Source organism: Oncorhynchus masou, chromosome 15 (assembly GCF_036934945.1).
Source record: "Oncorhynchus masou masou isolate Uvic2021 chromosome 15, UVic_Omas_1.1, whole genome shotgun sequence".
NCBI lineage: Eukaryota > Metazoa > Chordata > Actinopteri > Salmoniformes > Salmonidae > Oncorhynchus > Oncorhynchus masou.
Window position 1 is genome coordinate 29,691,105 of NC_088226.1, and position 21,614 is coordinate 29,712,718.

A 21,614-nucleotide genomic window follows, 5' to 3' on the forward strand; every position below is an offset into this window, starting at 1 on the left:
TAGCGTGCCCAGAGTGAACTGCCTCCTACTCTGTCCCAGATGCTAATATATGCATATTATTGTTAGTATTGGATAGAAAACACTCTGAAGTTTCTAAAACTGTTTGAATGATGTCTGTGAAAATCCAAGAAAAATCCGACCAGGAAGTGGGATATCTGGGGGTTTGTAGTTTTTCAAAGCTTGGCCTACCAAATACACATTGAGATATGGATAAAGTTGCACTTCCTACCGCTTCCACTAGATGTCAACCGTCTTTAGAAACTTGAATGAGGATTCTACTAAAAAAGGAGGGGCTCATGAGACCTCTGAGTCAGTGGTCTGGCAGAGTGCCTTGGTCTCATGATGCGTGCTCCTGATAGAATTACCTCTCGTTCCAGTGCTTTTCTTCAGACAAAGGAATTCTCCAGTTGGAACATTATTGATGTTTGTTTTATGTTAAAAACATCCTAACGATTGATTCCATACATCGTTTGACATATTTCTAAGGGACTGTAACGGAACTTTTGGGGTTTTTGTCTGGACAAAGTGCATGCGCCTCATGAAGATAGATTACTGGGCTGAACACGCTAACAATAAGTGGCTATTTGGACATAAATGATGGACTTGATGGAACAAATCAGTCATTTATTGTTGAACTGGGATTCCTGGGAGTGCCTTCTGATGAAATCATCAAAGATAAGTGAATATTCATGGTGTAATTTCTAACTTCTGTTGACTCCACAATGGCGGATGTTCCTCTGGCTGTTTTGGATTCTTAGTGCCGTTCTCAGATGATGCTTTTTCCGTAAAGTGTTTTTGAAATCTGACACAGCGGTTGCATTAAGGAGAAGTCTATCTTTAATTCTGTTACTAACGGTTGTATCTTTAGTCAATGTTTATTATGAGTATTTCTGCAAAATCACCAGATGTTTTGGAATCAAAACATTACTGCACGTATTGCTCCAATGTAAACTGACATTTTTCGATATAGATATGCACATTATCGAACAAAACATACATGTATTGTGTAACATGTTGTCCTATGAGTGTTGGCTGATAAAGAACATCAAAGGTTAGTGATTCATTTTATCTATTTCTGCTTTTTGTGACTCTCTTTGGCTGGAAAAATGGCTGTTTTTTTTACTTGGCAATGACCTAACATAATCATATGTTGTGCTTTCGCTGTAAAGCATTTTTGAAATCTGACACGATGGGTAGATTAACAAGAAGTTTCTTTCATTTGCTGTATTGGACTTGTTAATGTGCGAAAGTTACATATTTCTAAAGAATATTTTTGAATTTCGCACGCTGCCTTTTCAGCAGAATGTTGTGGAGGGGTTCCACTAGCGGAATGCCTGCCCTAGAAAGGTTAAGACATCTACTTTGTGCATGACACAGGTAATTTTTCCAAAAATTGTTTACAGACAGATTATTTCACTTATATCACTGTATCACAATTCCAGTGGGTCAGAAGTTTATATACACTAAGTTGACTGCCTTTAAACAGTTTGTAAAATTCCAGAAAATGATTTCATGGCTTTAGAAGCTCCTGATAGGCTAATTGACATCATTTGAGTCAATTGGAGGTCTGCCTATGGATGTATTTCAAGGCCTAACTTCAAACTCAGTGCCTCTTTGCTTGACATCATGGCAAAATCAAAAGAAATCAGCCAAGACCTCAGAAAGAAATTATAGACCTCCACAAGTCTAGTTCATCCTTGGGAGCAATTTCTAAATGCCTAAAGGTACCACGTTCATCTGTACAAACAATAGTACGCAAGTTTAAACACCATGGCCGCGTTCTGTCTCCTAGAGATGAACGTACTTTGGTGCGAAAAGTGCAAATCAATCCCAGAACAACAGCAAAGGACCTTGTGAAGATGCTGGAGGTAACGGGTACAAAAGTATCTATCTACTCTAAAACGAGTCCTATATTGACATAACCTGAAAGGCCGCATAGCAAGGAAGAAGCCACTGCTCCAAAACCGCCATAAAAAAGCCAGACTACGGTCTGCAACATGGGGACAAAGATCGTACTTTTTGGAGAAATGTCCTCTGGTCTGATGAAACAAATATAGAACTGTTTGGCCATAATGACCATCGTTATGTTTGGAGGAATAAGGGGTAGGCTTACAAGCCGAAGAACACCATCCCAACCGTGACGCAAGGGGGTGGCAGCATCATGTTGTGGGGGTGCCTTGCTGCAGGAGGGACTGGTGCACTTCACAAAATAGATGGCATCATGGGATGGAAAATTATGTGAATATATTGAAACAACATCTCAAGAAGTCAGTTCGGAAGTTAAAGCTTGGTTGCAAATGGATCTTCCAAATGGACAATGACCCCAAGCATACTTCCCAAGTTGTGGCGAAATGGCTTAAGGACAACAAGGTCAAGGTATTGGAGTGGCCATCACAAAGCCCTGGCTTCAATCCATTAGAAATGTTGTGGGCAGAACGGAAGAAGTGTGTGCGAGCAAGGAGGCCTAGAAACCTGACTTAGTTACACCAGCTCTGTCAGGAGCAATGGGCCAACATTCACCCAAGCTTGTGGAAAGCTACTCGAAATGTTTGATCCAGGATAAACAATTTAAAGGCAATTTTACCAAATACTATTTGAGTATGTAAACTTCTGACCGCCCTGGGAATGTGATGAAGAAATAAAAGCTGAAGTAAATCATTATCTCTACTATTTCACATTCTTACAATAAAGGGGTGATCTAAACTGACCTCAGACAGGGATTTCTTACTAGGATTTGTGAAAAACTGAGTTCAAATGTATTTGGCTAAGGTGTATCCAAACTTCTGACTTCAACTGTACCTTCATAACAAAGTGTTTGAGATCAGGTATTATGGCATAACTAAAGTACCTTCATAATTAAGTATTTGAGACCATGTATGATTATAGCCGAATTACCTCCACAACAAAGTGTGTGAGATCAGGTATGAGAACAGTAGTTCCACCACAGTGAGATGTTGGCGTAAGAAACAACAGTTAGCTATATACCTCAGATTTTACCCCAGAACTCAGGGAACCCTGAAAGTAATTGATGGCTACCTCCTACACGCCTAAGAAGTCTATTAAATGAACGTGAGGGGGGTGGATGATGGAGTCTGATGACAGTTAGTCCCCATTTGATTAGTTAATGCCTAGGCCCCCTCAACTTGTCAGTCAATCAGAGCACAACAGCCAGCAGCTCTGCGTCAGTGGTGGTATGCATAATTTGAAGCACTAATTCATGGGGGGGGGGGGGGGTGTTATCTAGCCTTGGCAGAAAACTGGGAAAATGGCAATGTCTCTCTCTGTGTGACAAGTGAAATGCCTGCTCAACCCAAGCGTGATAATTAGTGAAAGCCTATGCGTTTCCATTCCCCTTTTATTGCGATTCCAGGAACATGTGAGAAGAGCGTAATGTTTTGACGGCACCAAAGTCTCTTTGGCAGGTGGAATATCAAGCAGAGCTGGCTTTCAAATGCACCGTTGACTGACATGAGGCCCCTGGGCTGACACACACACACACACCCTCACATTTCAACCATAGGAAGGCATTTGTATAATAGTTGCTGAGGCGAGGCATGGGAAATCACCAAGCAAATCCAGTATCTGAGTCAGTCTCTTCCGCATTGCCGCCGTTTCAAACGACGGTGTCCAGCCTTGGCTGTTCTGATTTAGCTCCCAGTTCATAAGTGGATAGATGTTATAAATCAATTAATCTGTGTGTTTCTGTATGGATGAGGGTAATTATGCCTACTGCTAGACTGGCCTGGGCTAGCTGTAGTCTAGTAGCTGGTTAGGGTGTCTGGGCCCTGACTGAGAGTGTCCCTGTAGCTGTTATTCACATGGTTACAGGAACACTGTGCTCCTTACAGCACAGCCTCACAGGCAGGGGCCCTGCTCTCCCTTTGTTTGTCCCCGGATTATACAGTCGGTGTGTGTGTGTACTAGCGTGCCATCCGGCTAGCCCCGACCCTTTGTGTGGTGTGTGTGTGTGCGTGACAGCCTTTTGAACAAGGAGTTCAGACACAACAGTGCCAGCCTAGTGAGCAAGGAGTTTAGAAACACAACTGTGCCAGCCTAATGCACAAGGAGTTTAGAAACACAACTGTGCCAGCCTAATGCACAAGGAGTTTAGAAACACAACAATGGCAGCCTAGTGAACATGGAATTCAGACACAACAATGGCAGCCTAGTGAACATGGAATTCAGACACAACAATGGCAGCCTAGTGAACATGGAATTCAGACACAACAGTGTCATGACGCTGGCCTGGGGGTAGGTTTATGACAGTCATAAATACCTCTCCCCGCCTTTTTCCTCTCTCTACCCTACTGATGTGACATTTGAAAAACCCTTGGTTAACATAGAGATTCTGGGAACATCAGAAGGTGGGGGGAAATTAACCATATTTTTTGGTAATCCAGTTGAACCAGTTGAGCATATGCATTGGTACTTAATGAATGTTACTTAAGTACGTTGGTACTTTAATCAAATCAAATTTTATTTGTCACATACACATGGTTAGCAGATGTTAATGCGAGTGTAGCAAAATGCTTGTGCTTCTAGTTCCGACAATGCAGTAATAACCAACAAGTAATCTAACTAACAATTCCAAAACTACTGTCTTATACACAAGTGTAAGAGGATAAAGAATATGTACATAAAGATATATGAATGAGTGATGGTACAGAGCAGCATAGGCAAGCTACAGTAGATGGTATTGAGTACAGTATATACATATGAGATGAGTATGTAAACGAAGTGGCATAGTTAAAGTGGCTAGTGATACAGGTGTGTTTAATTTTCCAGACTTTTACATAGTTACGATATAACATTGAAGGTTGTGCAATGTAACAGCAATATTTAGACTTAGGGTTGCCACCCGTTCGAAAAAAATACGGAATGGTTACGTATTTCACTGAAAAAACAAACTTTTTGTTTTCGAAATTATAGTTTCCGGATTTGACCATATTAACGACCAAAGGCTCGTATTTCTGTGTTTATTATAATTAAGTCTGATTTGATATTTGATAAAGCAGCCTGACTGAGCGTTGGTAGGCAGCAGCAGGCTCGTAAGAATTAATTCAAACAGCACTTTACTGTGTTTGCGAGCAGCTTTTAGCAAAGCTTGACACACGGCGCTGTTTATGACTTCAAGCCTATCAACTCCCTTGATTAGGCTGGCATTACTAAAGTACCTATAAGAACATCCAATAGTCAAAGGTATTCGAAGTGCAAATGGTTTAGAGAGAAATAGCCGACGCGTCATAATTCCTATAACTACAACCTAAAACTTCTTAACTGTGAATATTGAACCACCAGCTTTCATATGTTCTGAGCAAGGAACTTAAACGTTAGCTTTTTTTACATGGCACATATTGCACTTTTACTTTCTTCTCCAACACTGTGTTTTTGCATTATTTAAACCAAATTGAACATGTTTCATTATTTATTTGAGACTAAACAGATTTTATTTGTATTATATTAAGTTAAAATAAAAAGGTTAATTTTCATTCAGTATTGTTGTAATTGTCACTTACAAATGTATATAAAAAATCTGTCACGCAATGACAGGCCAACATAGACATTCAACGACATAAAACACAGCTAACCCTGCCTTGGAAATGGCACCACACCTTCATGGCTTTCCCAATCTTTTCTTATGAAGGTATTGGGCTGAAACAGTCACTCAGACTTCCACCTGGGGTCAGCCAGTATGGCTGGTGTCATCATCATGCCTAGTTAGTTCCTCTTTCCGCTCATCCCCTCTAAACCTTACTGGTGCTGCTAAGACTGGCAGAGAGAGAGAGAAAAGTAGAGGGAATAATATATGCCATTTAGCACATGCTTTATCTAAAAATACTTATAGTCATGCGTGCATACATTTTACGTATGGGTAGTCCCGGGACTCTAACCCACAATCCTGATGTTGCAAGATACATGCTCTACCAACTGATCTTCAGAGGACCACGTAAATTAATGGACTGTCTGGAACCCACCGTGACCCAGTCCAGACCTGGCTAGTTCTGTTTTTTGCTGCCATTTTGGTTGACTCCAGTGAGTGGATTTCTGTCTATTGTTCTACTGACTGTCTGTATTTCTCTGGTAGTGTAGTGACATGGCTGAGATGGGTGAGTATGTTCAGTTGTGCTGTCTGTCTGTGCATCACCAGGCAGCAAGCACTCTGTCAAAGAGAGCCTGTAATCAGACCCAGGCAGGCCTGTGACATCACTGTGGGCCCAGCCAGGCTGCCAGCATTCTGAAGACTCACTGTTAGACAGATAAATTGATTGATAGACAGATATATAGATAGGGACCCTCCATGCAGATGTCGACCTGCCTGCTGAGGAAGAAGTTGCCGTAGTCTACCAGGGTATCTGATCCAAGGTCAGATTACCATCCCTCAATTTGAACCTCAACCATTAGGAGAAAAGATTTTTGACCCAGAGGGAGGTTAGATCTTCCCTCTTGCTACTCTCTGTAGCAGCAGGAACACAATGTAACAAGCCATCAGCCTCTCCCTATTCTGTTCTTAGTGCTTCTCAGTCTGCACTCACCTCAGATGTAAACAAACCCAGTAATGTCTGGATGCCAGGCTCGCTGAAGCCTCCTGCGCGCCATCTAGTGTTGATGAGTGTAGAGGAGTTTTTTTTTTTTAAAGGTCAAGTAGCATAGCTGAGTTAATGGGCACTGTGGCCAGAGAACAGGACTACTTACCATGGACTCTAACTCACAACATCGTTATCTTCACCTAACGCTTAATGGAGAATAGGAGGACAATTAATGTAATTGGTCAAACACCTGGTATTTTGGAGTTGTGGGCTGTGTTGGGTAGATACAATGGGTTTCTGGGATGGAGTAACTAACATTGATTTTCAGCAGAGATCTATACGGTAGGTAAGTAAGTTCCAGTATAGGACAACCAGGTTGTCGGTTATTGTGAAAGTTTGTTCATAATGACTTCCGCTGACAACTTTCATCTTAGCTCTTTTTAGCATAATACACCTCATCTCACCTGGCTTCTCATCTCCCTCTCCTGTCCTCTACTCTCCTCCTGTCGCTCTCATCCCCCTTTCTCCATCAGACCGTCTCGTCGGCGCCGCTCAGTGGGCGTGGCCAACGCCACCCTTCCGCACTTCCTGACCACTCCCCCCACCCTGCCCAACGCGTCCACCACGCCCAGCCCAGATGGCGAGGGGGTGGAGGGCTCTAAGGTGACGTTGGTGGTGTATGCCAAGGAGTCGACCGTCATCTCCAACCTGCGTCACTTTACCAGCTACCAGATAGAGATCCATGCCTGCAACCACCCCACAGACCCCCAACGCTGCAGCATGGCTACCTACGTCAGCGCCCGCACCATGCCCGAAAGTAAGGCTGTACACGGAATCAGACACACATATGAACTACAGCTTCTCTGCAAGTAACATAATGCATATTTGTACACTACACAGTACAGACACTCTTCTTTCATATTGCCCTTGCTGATCATTCTTCCTGTGCTCTGCTCCTCTCCATGCAGAGAAAGCTGATGACATTGTGGGCCAGGTGACCCATGAGATGGTGTCGGAGCACCCAGAGTCTGTCCACATCAAGTGGCTGGACCCCAAAGCCCCCAATGGCATGATCATCCTGTACGAGGTCAACTACAAGAGGTTGGGAGACCTTGAGGTTAGTATGAATACTAGGATGAAATTACTTAACTGTGTTTCTATCAATCCATTTCCCCCTGCCTTTTCTTGTTTTTTAAATTTTCTTACTTGATTCTACAGAATTCCAATATGTTTGATTAGTTTATTACGTGTATACATGGTAGCTACAGTCTGAGTTTGATCATTGCTCATCCTTTTTCAACCATTGTCTGCGCTCATAAACATGGATTACCTAAACAACAACAATAATTGTGTGATGGTAGGGAAGCAGGGCTGTCTTCCATACAAAAACAAAATTACTTAGGAACTGTGCACAGTTTTTGAGAGGTGTGTGGCCACTTGGAGACACCAGTTAGACCTCTCCATCAATCCCTTTTTAATAATTGTTCTTATTTTACACCTATTCCAAAATGTAAATGAATATTCTTAGTATGTTACTAAATGTATCCAGAATATTTTCAGATTTCCTTATTGACAAATGCTGTGAAAAGTACAGTAAATGTAAAATGCAAATAAAATCAACAGTGTAATGTTTGGAACTGTTGTGTCCACACCTTTGGTCTGATTATTTCAACTGCTACCATGATCATGCGAATGCTTTTTATAGTTCTTCTGTTAGAAACATTTAAATGTGGCCCTATCCATATATGCCAATGTCCAAGAGTGTAAGGGTTTAAAGGAAGCTATTTCAAATATTTAAGTGTGAAAGATAACAAGATTTGCTGATTTTGTTTCATGTACATAAAATAATTTACAAGTTTGAGTGCTAGTATGCTCGGTTAAAAGCTGTTTGATTCACAGAAACCCTACTTTGTTGTTGAGGAGAAGCCTCAGGGAAAGACACATCGACAGTGGGGAGAACAAGTATTTGATACACTGCAGATTTTGCAGGTTTTCCAACTTACAAAGCATGTAGAGGTCTGTAATTTTTATCTTCGGTCCACTTCAACTGTGAGAGACAGAACCTAAAACAAAAATCCAGAAAAACGCATTGTATGATTAAGTAATTTGCATTTTATTGCATGATATAAGTATTTGATACATCAGAAAAGCAGAACTTAATATATGGTACAGAAACCTTTGTTTGCAATTACAGAGACCATACGTTGCCTGTAGTTCTTGACCAGATTTGCACACGCTGCAGCAGGGATTTTGGCCCACTCCTCCATACAGACCTTCTCCGGATCCTTCAGGTTTCGGGGCTGTCGCTGGGCAATACGGACTTTCAGCTCCTTCCAATGATTTTCTATTGGGTTCAGGTCTGGAAACTGGCTAGGCCACTCCAGGACCTTGAGATGCTTCTTATGGAGCCACTCATTAGTTGCCCTGGCTGTGTGTTTTGGGTCGCTGTCATGCTGGAAGACCCAGCCACGACCCATCTCCAATGCTCTTACTGAGGGAAGGAGGTTGTCGGCCAAGATCTCGAGATACATTGGGGCGGCAGAGTAGCCTAGTTGTTAGAGCGTTGGACTAGTCCTCCCCTCAATACGGTGCAGTCGTCCTGTCCCCTTTACAGAAAAGCATTCTCAAAGAATGATGTTCCCACCTCCATGCATCATGGTTGGTGTTCTTGGGGTTGTACTCATCCTTCTTCTTCCTCCAAACACGGCGAGTGGAGTTCAGACCAAAAAGCTCTATTTTTGTCTCATCAGACCACATGACCTTCTCCCATTCCTCCTCTGGATCATCCAGATGGTCATTGGCAAACTTCAGACGGGCCTGGACATGCGCTGGCTTGAGCAGGGGGACCTTGCGTGCGCTGCAGGAATTTAATCCATGGCGGCGTAGTGTGTTAATAATGGTTTTCTTTGAGACTGTGGTCCCAGCTCACTTCAGGTCATTGACCAGGTCCTGCCGTGTAGTTCTGGGCTGATCCCTCACCTTCCTCATGATCATTGATGCCCCACGAGGTGAGATCTTGCATGGAGCCCCAGACCGAGGGTGATTTAATGTCATCTTGAACTTCTTCCATTTTCTAATAATTGCGCCAACAGTTGTTGCCTTCTCACCAAGCTGCTTGCCTATTGTCCTGTAGCCCATCCCAGCCTTGTGCAGGTCTACAATTTTATCCCTGATGTCCTTACACAGCTCTCTGGTCTTGGCCATTGTGGAGAGGTTGGAGTCTGTTTGATTGAGTGTGTGGACAGGTGTCTTTTATACAGGAGTTCAAACAGGTGCAGTTAATACAGGTAATGAGTGGAGAACAGGAGGGCTTCTTAAAGAAAAACTAACAGGTCTGTGAGAGCCGGAATTCTTACTGGTTGGTAGGTGATCAAATACTTATGTCATGCAATAAAATGCTAAATAATTACTTAAAAATCATACAATGTGATTTTCTGGATTTTTGTTTTAGATTCGATCTCTCACAGTTGAAGTGTACCTATGATAAAAATTACAGACCTCTGCATGCTTTGTAAGTAGAAAAACCTGCAAAATCGGCAGTGGATCAAATACTTGTTCTCCCCACTGTATATTATAAACTCTGGTGTTCAGAGTCACACTGTTTATACAAAGCCTTGTGCGACTTAGTGCTATAACTGTGACGTAGCCATGTTATAACCACTCTGTAACCTTGTAATAATGTGTTCCAGGAGCTGCATCACTGCGTGTCCAGGAAGGCCTACACCCAGATCGGCGGCTGCAGGCTGAGAGTGGTGCATCCTGGGAACTACACCGTGAGGATACGTGCCACATCGCTGGCAGGAAACGGCTCCTGGACCGAACCCACCTTCTTCTTCATGCCCGACAGTAAGTCCTGCCTGCCTGCTCCAATGGGAACTGGACCTGCTTACACTTTCTGGAAAACTAATGTGAGCAGTTCATTTTGCTATGAGAGTGACGGGGTCGGCAGGTAGCTTAGACGTTAAGAGTGTTGGGCCAATAACTGAAAGGTCGCTGGTTCAAATCCCCGAGTCGACTAGGGTAGCAGGGCACTTAACCCTAATTGCTCCTGTAAATTCCTCTGGATAAGAGTGTACGGTATGCTAAATGACAAAAATGTAAATTAGTGACCAATGGCTGCTGTGTTTGTTGCAGAGGACACCACTTCACTGAAGATTATCACTGGCTCAGTTATCTGCTTCATCCTGCTGCTATTCGTAGGAGGTGGAGTCTTCATGATCTTCAAGAAGAAGTAAAACTTGATTGATTAGATGTTTGGTATAATTGTTTTATTTATTTAAAAAATATATTCTTTACAATGACAGCCTGGCTAGACAAATATGCAAGGATACCTTTGACTAATCTGTGTGACCGTGTGTTCCAGACAAACTGAGGGACCCACTGGACCTCTGATCGCCTCGTCCAACCCAGAGTACCTGAGCGCCAATGACAGTAAGGACAACCAAACCCACACCTCAAACTGGTTTTGCAAGTTTGTTTTCCTGTGAGGTAGTGTACATGTTAAAGTGTACTAAAAAGTCTAACTTTCTCCATTTGTATTGTGTAGTGTACGTGCCTGATGACTGGGAGGTGGCCAGGGAAAAGATCAACATCTTGAAGGAGCTGGGTCAGGGCTCATTTGGCATGGTCTACGAGGGCATCGCCAAGGACATTGTGAAGGGCGAGCCGGACACGCGTGTGGCGGTGAAGACGGTCAACGAGTCGGCCAGTCTGAGAGAGAGGATAGAGTTCCTCAACGAAGCGTCGGTCATGAAGGCCTTTAGCTGCCACCACGTGGTTAGGAGCTTATTCATTCACTTTCGTTACTAACCACTATCTATTATCTGGGTATGATGACTGAGAATGTATTCTCTGGTAAGAAGGTTGACACAGTGGACCCTCTGTACTGTAGATTGAGCTTTTTGAGCAGATGGAGCCGTACAGAAACTGTTTCATGGGCGTACGTGTCATGCATTGGAATCCGTTTATATTGAGTACAATTATTTTTTTTATAGAGAAATATATAATATCTCAATGGTCCTGACTCTCACTGCTCTCTCTGTCTATAGGTGCGTCTGCTGGGGGTGGTGTCTAAAGGTCAGCCCACTCTGGTGGTGATGGAGCTGATGACCCACGGGGATCTGAAGAGCTTCCTGCGCTGCCTCCGACCAGACTCTGAGAATAACCCCACAGGGAAGCCCCCTCCCACACTGAAGGAGATGATTCAGATGGCGGGGGAGATAGCAGACGGCATGGCCTACCTCAACGCCAAAAAGTTTGTCCACAGAGATCTGGCCGCCAGGAACTGCATGGTGGCTGAGGACAACACCGTTAAGATCGGAGGTGGAGTACAGTAGAATAACACACGATCACACTCGCGTGTGATTTTTCTCTACAGTTTCAACAAGTAAATCAGAACTGTGTGAGCCTTTCATAATTCAAGAGTCATGAGGCTCGATGTATGACGACTGTCTCGTGTGTCTGTGGTTGATGTATGACAACTGTGTCTGTGGTTGATGTATGACGACTGTCTCGTGTGTCTGTGGTTGATGTATGACAACTGTGTCTTTGGTTGATGTATGACGACTGTGTCTGTGGTTGATGTATGACGACTGTCTCGTGTGTCTGTGGTTGATGTATGACAACTGTGTCTTTGGTTGATGTATGACGACTGTGTCTGTGGTTGATGTATGACGACTGTCTCGTGTGTCTGTGGTTGATGTATGACAACTGTGTCTGTGGTTGATGTATGACGACTGTCTCGTGTGTCTGTGGTTGATGTATGACGACTGTGTCTGTGGTTGATGTATGACGACTGTGCCTGTGGTTGATGTATGACGACTGTCTCGTGTGTCTGTGGTTGATGTATGACAACTGTGTCTTTGGTTGATGTATGACGACTGTGTCTGTGGTTGATGTATGACGACTGTCTCGTGTGTCTGTGGTTGATGTATGACGACTGTGCCTGTGGTTGATGTATGACGACTGTCTCGTGTGTCTGTGGTTGATGTATGACGACTGTCTTGTGTGTCTGTGGTTGATGTATGACTGTCTCTCCATGACTTTGGCATGACCAGAGACATCTATGAGACAGACTCCTACGGGAAGGGTTAGAGTTATGATGTGATGATGCTATTTTACTGTAGGTTGTGTTTTCACTGTTCCTCTCCTCCCCTAAGACTTTGGCATGACCAGAGACATATATGAGACGGATTACTACCGTAAGGGAGGGAAGGGTCTGCTTCCTGTCAGGTGGATGGCTCCTGAATCTCTGAAGGACGGAGTGTTCACCGCACATTCAGACTGCTGGTGAGTACAGTAGGACACACCTGGCTGCCACGGATGTCTGATGGGATTTTTCTGCTCGTTCTTTTTTATTCCCCTCTATTCAATCTCTCTAACCTCTTCTTCTTTTTTTGAGAGCATGTTTTTCCACTCCTCCTTCTTACCCCCTTCATGTCTACAGTAACTCTATAACCACTTTTTATTCAGTGACACAAGTCTAGGGGTATTTCAATCTTACCCTGCAGCCTACGTGGGTCCAGACTACTGATGGTTTTCTGTTCTGCCTGATAATTAATTGCACCCAGCTGGTGTCCCAGGTCTAAATCTCAGTCCCTTATTAGAGGTGAATAATGAAAAATGCAGTGGAACTGGCTTTGATGTCCAGATTTTAATTTGAGGTCACTCGTCCTTTATTTCATTATTCACATCCTTTTATTGTTTTTGGCTTGAGATAATAATGTGTTGTACTTGTCTATCTCCAGGTCATTTGGTGTGGTATTGTGGGAGGTCAGCACCCTAGCAGAGCAGCCTTACCAAGGCCTGTCCAACGAACAGGTCCTCAAGTTCGTCATGGACGGAGGATACCTAGACAAACCAGAGAACTGCGTAGAGAGGATGTACGTGTCTCAAACACTGTAGACTTTTAGTGCATTGTGGGATATGTAGTATTTTACTTTGATGTGCCATACCAGCCATACAAAGTACATGAGGTATATATTTTGATTTGGTTAAGTGTTTGAGTTACCACCTCTACATGCCTACAGTATTACTTGGGCTAGTTTTGCTTCAATGGGGACCAACAGAGGTGAGCGGCTTGTGCATAGAGCTCATAGATGTATTTTTCTCATTCATTCATCTTTCTCCCTCTTCTCCTCCCTCAGCCACAACCTGATGTCGATGTGCTGGCAGTACAACCCCAAGATGCGTCCCACCTTCCAGGAGATCATCGAGATGTTGAAGGAGGATGTTCACCCCAGCTTCCAGGAGGTCTCCTTCTTCTACAGCGAGGAGAACAAGCTCCCCGAGACAGAGGAGTTTGACTTGGACCTGGAGAACATGGAGAGCATCCCACTGGACCCATCGTCCTCCTCCCAGAGAGAGGACAGCGACAGTGTATCCAGAGACAATGGATCCAGCCAGAACCTAAGGGGCAACTATGAGGAACACGTGCCCTACGCACACATGAATGGTGGCAAGAAAAACGGACGAATCCTATCATTGCCGAGATCCAGCCCTTCCTAACATTTCCTAACATTTCTTCCTCCTTTCAAACTATTTAAAAGGTTTAACTCTTGCAGAAGCCCTTAAAAAAACTGATCTCAGGACATGTATTTTCTTCCTCACAGCTGCCAAGCATGGTGGGACACACGATGCAAACATTTTGGTATATGTTGAAAGACATTTTTGCATTTATCCAGAATCATCTACTACAACTTTCTACTATCTTTATTTTTTTGTTCACTATTGCCATGTTTCCAGGACTGGTTGATGGAAAAAGAAAAAGAAACTGAACACTTCTCGCTCTTTCCAGGCTGCCCCATCTCTCTTCCATTCTCTTGAAAACCTTTTCAGATAGTGGCCTTTTTATTTGTGGCCTGTTAACAAAGAGACGTGTCCATCAATACTTGTATTAATTTCCTTTGAATTTCCTTTGAAATTAGACAGGTTTGAACCATGGGACGGCATACAACTCTCTAGAACAAATGTCCATTCGTAGAGAAACTTTTTATTTAATTTTTTTGTGCAGAATTCCAAACTTTACGGAGATTATTTTGGTGTTTTGTGAATAGTTCTAATTTATTAGCATTTTTTGTCTCACTTTTTCAGTTTTATTTCTGAGTCCTCACATTATGGCTGAAGGATATTTAAACAGTTAAAAGTTGGGCAAAATAGTTCCTCAGACTGACCAATAGCTGCTGCTTTCATATATTTTTGTGGATATAGAATATATAATATATATAGTATATATGGAATATTTGGTATTTATATCAATATTTTATATAGAATATATACAATATAGATGTTTTTGTACATAGTTCGTATTTGTAATGTTTTCATCTGAGGCTTTTCTGGTAAGATGGTTTTTTTTTTTGTCAGTCTTTTCTCTCGCTCTAACCCCAGATATCACACTAATCGGCCACCAGTGCTCTGTTGTCTTAGACCTCCACACGTGGTTTTACTTCTCTTTCAAACCCTCAGGAGAACCCTGTTCTCCTCAGCAACAAAGGGCAGCCCACTATTTTAGAAAAATCATGGCATCTTTCAAATGTTGTTCGTCCTGTCAGTAGAAGCGTTTGGGTGGGCCACTATGCTAAAATGACAAGAACCAAAAACTGAAATGGGAATGAATGGTACCTTGGTCTGATGGAGCCATGGTGTAGATGTCCATGTTGTGTTAAAATGTGTCTATCTTTGGTTGATTGTTAGCGATCTGTTTGATTGATTGATGTTATCGGTGGGGCTAGAAATGTGATGTCTGCTTGCTTGGACAGGCAGTTTGTCTTGGCCTGATGATTGTACTTGGCTTGTGCTCTCTTGGCTTGTGCTGTTGGTAGTGGGGTTTTATAGGGTTATAGTTGGGTCATAGGAGACCCATCTACCTATCTATCTCCTCCACTGGTGTCAGAAGCCCATATAGGTGGATGTATTGCAGGACCACATACCATCAGGGCTTTGAGAGAGATATAATGCAGTGCTTCATATGAGTAACGAGCATCAGCTCTACTCCAGCACAACCCCCATGTCCTCAGACAACTGGGTTTGTTTTGACCCTACCACCACCCTACGCCCTCTCCCCAAATAACGATAGCCCATTGGCTGTAATGTTCGCTGACACAGGAAGGAGGTCAGAATCAGGCTGCTGGTGGAATTTTCCATGTGGTTGAATGCTTTTGATTTTGAACATTTTGGAAAGTTCCTATTGCATTCAGAGTCCACAGCGGGCAGCAGCGAAAGAGAGGGAGAGAGCCGTTAGATGAAGATGTGTGTGTGTCGGTGTGTACTAACGGAGGGAGGTGGTGTACAGGGTACAGGTGGTGGTATGGTATGAGTCAGGACACGCTGTAGCTGTACAACAAGTGCTGCTTTACCCCCAGGGCTGGGCTAACATTCTACTATTGGCAGTGGAGACCGTGTTCGGACTTGCTGTGTGCCCGTTATTCACAACCCCTTCTCCCTTCCACCCGAAAGAAAAAGATATTGAACTTATTTCCCCCTGCTTTTAATTTGGGTTTCTTTAACCCATCACTCCAATATCTAAAGATGGGTTGTGAAAGTGTAAACCTCTGCCCATTTACATTCATATTATTAAGTTCCATACAGACATTTAAACATTCCTGTCAGCTTCTTCCCAGCACAAGACAAAGTCCTAATTTGTTTTTAAAGTACACACACACTTATTCCATGTGGCACAAATCACAAATTGGTGTTAACTACATGAAGATTGATTGAAAAGTGTCTACATGGCATTCCCATTGAGAAGCACAAATAGCCCAATCATTAGTAGTTCACACACACACACACACACACGTCTCTATTTGTCCCATTATCCCTCCCTCTAGCCAAAGGCAGTGATACTCATTGTCTATTGTCAGAAGCATTGATAAGGGACCTGCATCCACTCAGCAGTTTGAGCCTGTGTGGTTGTTTAGAGCTTACAGTTATAGGCCTGGTGTTATTAACCCTAACCTGCCCATTCATCTTCGCCCAGTTATCACTGTTTACTCCTCTATGTCTGTATGTCTGTCTGTATCAGAGATGGTGGAACCGCATCAGCCTCCACCCAGTGCCTTCTCAACCAACCACAGACCAGAGAGATGGATGTACATTGCACAGGCTGGTTACTGTTTGTTTGTTGGCACATACTCATGTTAATGCGTGTAGCTACTGTGTGTGTGTGTGTGTGTGTGTGTGTGTGTGTGTGTGTGTGTGTGTGTGTGTGCGCGCGCGTGCGTGTATTTATACATGTTAGACAGAGTGAGAGAAATACGACTCGTAGATGGGAGCTAAATCCATACCGTAAATCTCAAGTAGTACTTAGAGATGAAGAGAAAGATATGACAGTTGCTAAGTAACTTATATCTCTCTGTTTCTACGGGGAACATCGGCTTGTGAGAGAGGTATGTGGCTAGTTTTTGGTCAGTTGTTGTAAGGGTTGAGTGGCAAGTTCATTTAGTGCTATGGTGTTCAAAGTTTAAGCAATGTTAAACCACCTTTTCTGGTTCTCGCTGATTCTTGATCTACTCCACTTACTCGAATGCCCCCCAAAATGTTAGCTTTTTTCCTCAATCAGTTACACTCTCATACATTTTTACTTTGTAAATACTAAAGAATATATTGTCTGGAAAAAAAGAGCGAAAAAGTGGGAAACCTCCCTCACAACTGTACATACAGTACATGCCCATAACGAGAGATAAATGGTGGATCTCTACATATGACCATTGTCTCTTTATGGCGGTGTATACAAGTGTATGCAATTTTCAATTCAGAAGATCACCATCATCTTTGAAAAATTACAGATATTTAATATTTTATTTATTGTATTATTGTATTAAAAAAAACACTGTTCGCTTTTTGTCCGTTTTTTAAATATTGAAAGTCAGGTTTTAAAAAATAAAATAAAAAAATAAAAAACCTAGTTAAGGGTAGAGCTATAAATGTGAAAAGGAGTTGGTAGTTGTAGTTTCTATGTATTTGGCCACAGTCTACCTCAGTGGGTGTTTGGAGGAATCATTTTGAGACTACAGCATCTTTCTTCGTCTGTCAGTCTGTTGGTATCCCTGTAGTTCAAATCAGAGAACAGGGACAGCTCCTTTAAAGAGATTAAAAAGATAAGACCCTGCGTGTTTCTCAACATGCGTACTAACATGCTCCGAGCACGCAAATTGGACCACGAGAGGGTCGGATTATGAGTCCAAATCAAAGTATACATCATATCGAATGCGTACTCCGTTTGTAAATATTTTTGAAGCATGCATCGATGCACACTTCAACAGAAAGTATGCACAGAAATATGACTCAACCACGTAAAAAATGATGTAATTTATTTTTTACATCAATGGAGGGCATTAGTTGAGCTGAAGAGAGAGAAAATACACATCAACCTCGGAATGAAATGCATATTCACATGTCATATGTTGCCAGACTACAATATTTTTTTCTTGATACCTTCATAAATACCTGCAGTTTACCTGCCTACTTACAATAGATTGCAAGCCCATAATAAGTCAATAGGGCTAACTGGCTAGCTACTACTGTTAGCTAGCCAGATAGCCATGAAGAATTGCTAGCTCAACTACCCATGAATAACTGACATCTATTTTTATTTAACCTTTATTTAACATCTATCTTGCATAATATTTGTTTTAGATCATTTTTGCCTGGTAAACCATCTGTTTAGTTACATTATTATGATTCAAATTTAGCTAGCTGATAGTTATGAAGTAAAACGGTTGCTTTGTGTATATCTTGTTTCATCTCTCATGCCATTGTCCTGGCTGGAAGACGGTTCAGTGAATGGCTAAGTCCATAGTAAGTCAATAGGGTTAACTGGATAACTAGCTAGCGACAAAGAATTGGTAGCTACCCGTGAAAAATGTACATCTACCTGGCATAACATTAGTTTCAGGTCATTTTTTGCATTTTTTGTTTAACTAGCTGGCTAGCTAGATTATTACGATTCACATATCTATCTGATAACTATGAAGTAAAACGTTTGCTTTGTGTATATCTCGTTTCGTCTATTGCTGCCATTGTCCTGGCTGAAAGACGTTTCAGTGAATGGGGAGGTGAAAGCGTAAGGTAATATACAGTTGAAGTCGGAAGTTTACACACACTTGGAATTAATCACACAGCTGGAATTAATCATTCTCTCTGCTATTAATCTGACATTTCAAATTCTTAACATAAAGTGGTGATCCTGACTGACCTAAAAATTGAATTTTTACTAGGATTAAATGTCAGGAATTGTGAAAAACTGAGTTTAAATGTATTTGGCTAAGGTGTATGTAAACTTCCGACTTCAACTGTAGTAGGGGGGATGGCCAATGCTTCTCTGCACTCTCGTCCTCACAAGAACGTACTCGAGAACATCGTCTGAGAATGCACTCGGAGCATGAGAGTGTGGAGTACGGTAGAATGCATATTGAGAAACACCCTGATCAGAATAAGAAAAGAGTAACAAGTTTTGACCCAGTAATTATCCTGATTAAGAACTTTTTTTCTCATATTCACACGCCACATTATCTTAACAACCAAGTAGGTTAACCCACAGTGTTGTGTGAAGCACAACCTCAATGCGCTTTTAAATGTTGCCCCAAACTTTAATTTGATTAGAAATGTATTAGAACAGGTATATCAGTCAAGAATGTAGTAATATGACAACAACCTTTTGACTGGTGATTAATTATGAAAAATGTGCGTTTTAGGTTCCCACTCCCATTATTTGAATAGGCTTTCAGATTCCCAAGCGTCAGGTTTTCTTTTTGAAATGAACAGAATTTTTACATACCCTGTAACAACGATTAATGTAAAAGCTGTTGTTACATACCCGCTAGCTGATAGTTGCTTCGTGAGCGAACCAGACTGCTTTGCTTTTGTACATTTATTGTTCTAGGGAAGACTTGATTTGAGCTTTTTATAGAAATTCTGCATCAAGACAGAGTAGTCCAAATCATGATTGCATATTTCTTGATCACATATCCATAGTCTGCAATAGCTCAGCCTTGGTCATGCTTTTCACCATTGACTCACCATAGATGAACTCCTCAGTGTTGGTTTGTGTGGGCATATACACTACTGTTCAAATGTTTGGGGTCACTTTGAAATGTCCTTGTTTTTTAAAGAAAAACACTTTTTTTGTCCATTAAGATAACATCAAATTGATCAGAAATACAGTGTAGACGTTAGTTGTAAATGACTATTGTTGCTGGAAATTGACAATTTTGTTTGAAATGGAATATCTACGTAGGCATACGGAGGCCCATTATCAGCAACCATCACTCCTGCGTTCCAATGGCACGTTTTGTTAGCTAATCCAAGTTTATCATTATAAAAGGCTAATTGATCATTAGAAAACCCTTTTTGCAATTATGTAGCACAGCTGAAAACTGTTGTTCTGTTTAAGGAAGCAATAAAACTGGCCTATTTTAGACTAGTCTAAACTAGGGTAAAATAGGCCATAGGTGTGTTCGATTACAGGCTCAAAATGGCCAGAAACAAAAAACTTTCTTCTGAAACTCATCAGTCTATTCTTGTTCTGAGAAATGAAGGCTATTCCATGCTAGAAATTGCCAAGAAACTGAAGATCTCACACAAAGCTGTGTACTAATCCCTTCACAGAACAGCGTAAACTGACTCTAACCAGAATAGAAAGAGGAGTGGGAGGCCCTGAGCAAGAGGACAACTAGTCGAAAGGAGGCCAGTTTTATTGCTTCTTTAATGAGCACAACAGATTTCAGCTGTGCTACATAATTGCAAAAGGGGTTTCTAATGATCAATTAGCCTTTTAAAATGATAAACTTGGATTAGCTAAGACAGCATGCCATTGGAACATAGGAGTGTGTCTAGTGTGTGCATATATATCTCCCAGAGTCCCTGTTCTTCTCAGTCAAATACGGACAGCATTTAGTCTCAAGGCCATTTAATGTATCCTCCAGAAGTGTTTTTATTTCTCTGTTCTGTTGTTTTCCCTTAATGTTGTATGTATTTTTTTCTACTGTGAATATCAAGAAATTACCTTATTGTTATATCAATGCCATGGAATGGGTCTGTCTGGACACTGCATGCCTCCGCTGGTCAAATGACTAGATTTTAACTTCTCAGGGAGGCACGTGTATCGGGGGTTGGGTGATGGAAGGAGCTTCCAACCTGTTTCTGACTGAAGTGCAAGTGCTCTTGGCATCCTAGCAAATCTTATTTTAGGGGACATGTAGCTTAGAAGTTGTCAACAAACAACCACCCTCTTGCAAATCAAATGTTCAGCCTTTAAAGTCAATTATCTGATTGTATGCCTGTTATCATTGTGATATGTGGTGTTCACTGCCCCCAGCTGGCTGGATGGGGGAAGTGCAGCATCAGGACTCGAGTGTATAGCCATGGCTCTGTCCCATAGTGCCTTGCTCAGACAGACTTGCCCTCCTCCTGACGACACAGCCAGCCAGACCCTCAGTGCCATGGACTGGACTAATCTGCTCTGGTCCGGACTGGAAGGTCTCATCTCATCTCCCAACGTCCCAGCAGGATAATACTGGAGTATTAACGTATTATGCATTCTAAGACAGGAGATAGTTGTGTTCTGTACTCATCGCTGCAGTGAGAGGGATGCAACACATCACTTTGCTTGGCTGGATGATTCATGATATAACTGTATTGGGATAATTGCTGTATGTGGACGATATTCATGGTTTCACCAAAATGTTGAACTTCTTGTCTCTACTGGGGCAAAGCTCTTGCTTGAATTCTGCATGAACCCAACCATTCCCAGCTGATTTAGTTTTTAATTTAATAGAATTTTGTATTTTGGCCATCTCTTTGTTGATGATAGTCCAACACCCAAAGCACATGGGATCCTGTATAATTAGCAACTATTGATTGCATGACATGGGGTGAATAGAACTCCCATTTAAAATAGTGGCAGATATCCGTGAAAAATTGTATCACTGGATTTAGGGAAGTTTAGGTTTAGTTTGAAACTCAAATCAAATGTTATTTGTCACATGTTTAGTAAACAGCAGGAGTAGACTATAACAGTGAAATGCTTACTCTGATAACCTGAAAATGGAGTTTGACACAGCATGCTAGTGCTGCTGCTCAGGTTGAGAACAA

At 42.1% G+C, this 21,614-nt stretch overlaps 1 protein-coding gene across 3 annotated transcripts in view; it reads left to right on the forward strand.

Annotated features, from left to right (window-relative positions):
• LOC135556127 (insulin receptor-like) overlaps window positions 1-17,357 on the forward strand; it is a 117,888-nt gene extending 100,531 nt beyond the window's left edge. For all 3 annotated transcript variants that reach the window (XM_064989059.1, XM_064989058.1, XM_064989060.1), the window contains 10 exons: window positions 7,061-7,344; window positions 7,496-7,644; window positions 10,217-10,373; window positions 10,662-10,758; window positions 10,891-10,958; window positions 11,074-11,303; window positions 11,576-11,849; window positions 12,686-12,815; window positions 13,274-13,408; window positions 13,673-17,357. In XM_064989059.1, coding sequence (XP_064845131.1) covers window positions 7,061-7,344; window positions 7,496-7,644; window positions 10,217-10,373; window positions 10,662-10,758; window positions 10,891-10,958; window positions 11,074-11,303; window positions 11,576-11,849; window positions 12,686-12,815; window positions 13,274-13,408; window positions 13,673-14,033 — 1,885 coding nt within the window. In that variant the 3' untranslated portion in view covers window positions 14,034-17,357. The remainder of the gene's footprint in view (window positions 1-7,060; window positions 7,345-7,495; window positions 7,645-10,216; window positions 10,374-10,661; window positions 10,759-10,890; window positions 10,959-11,073; window positions 11,304-11,575; window positions 11,850-12,685; window positions 12,816-13,273; window positions 13,409-13,672) is intronic.
• Window positions 17,358-21,614: the final 4,257 nt, after the last annotated feature.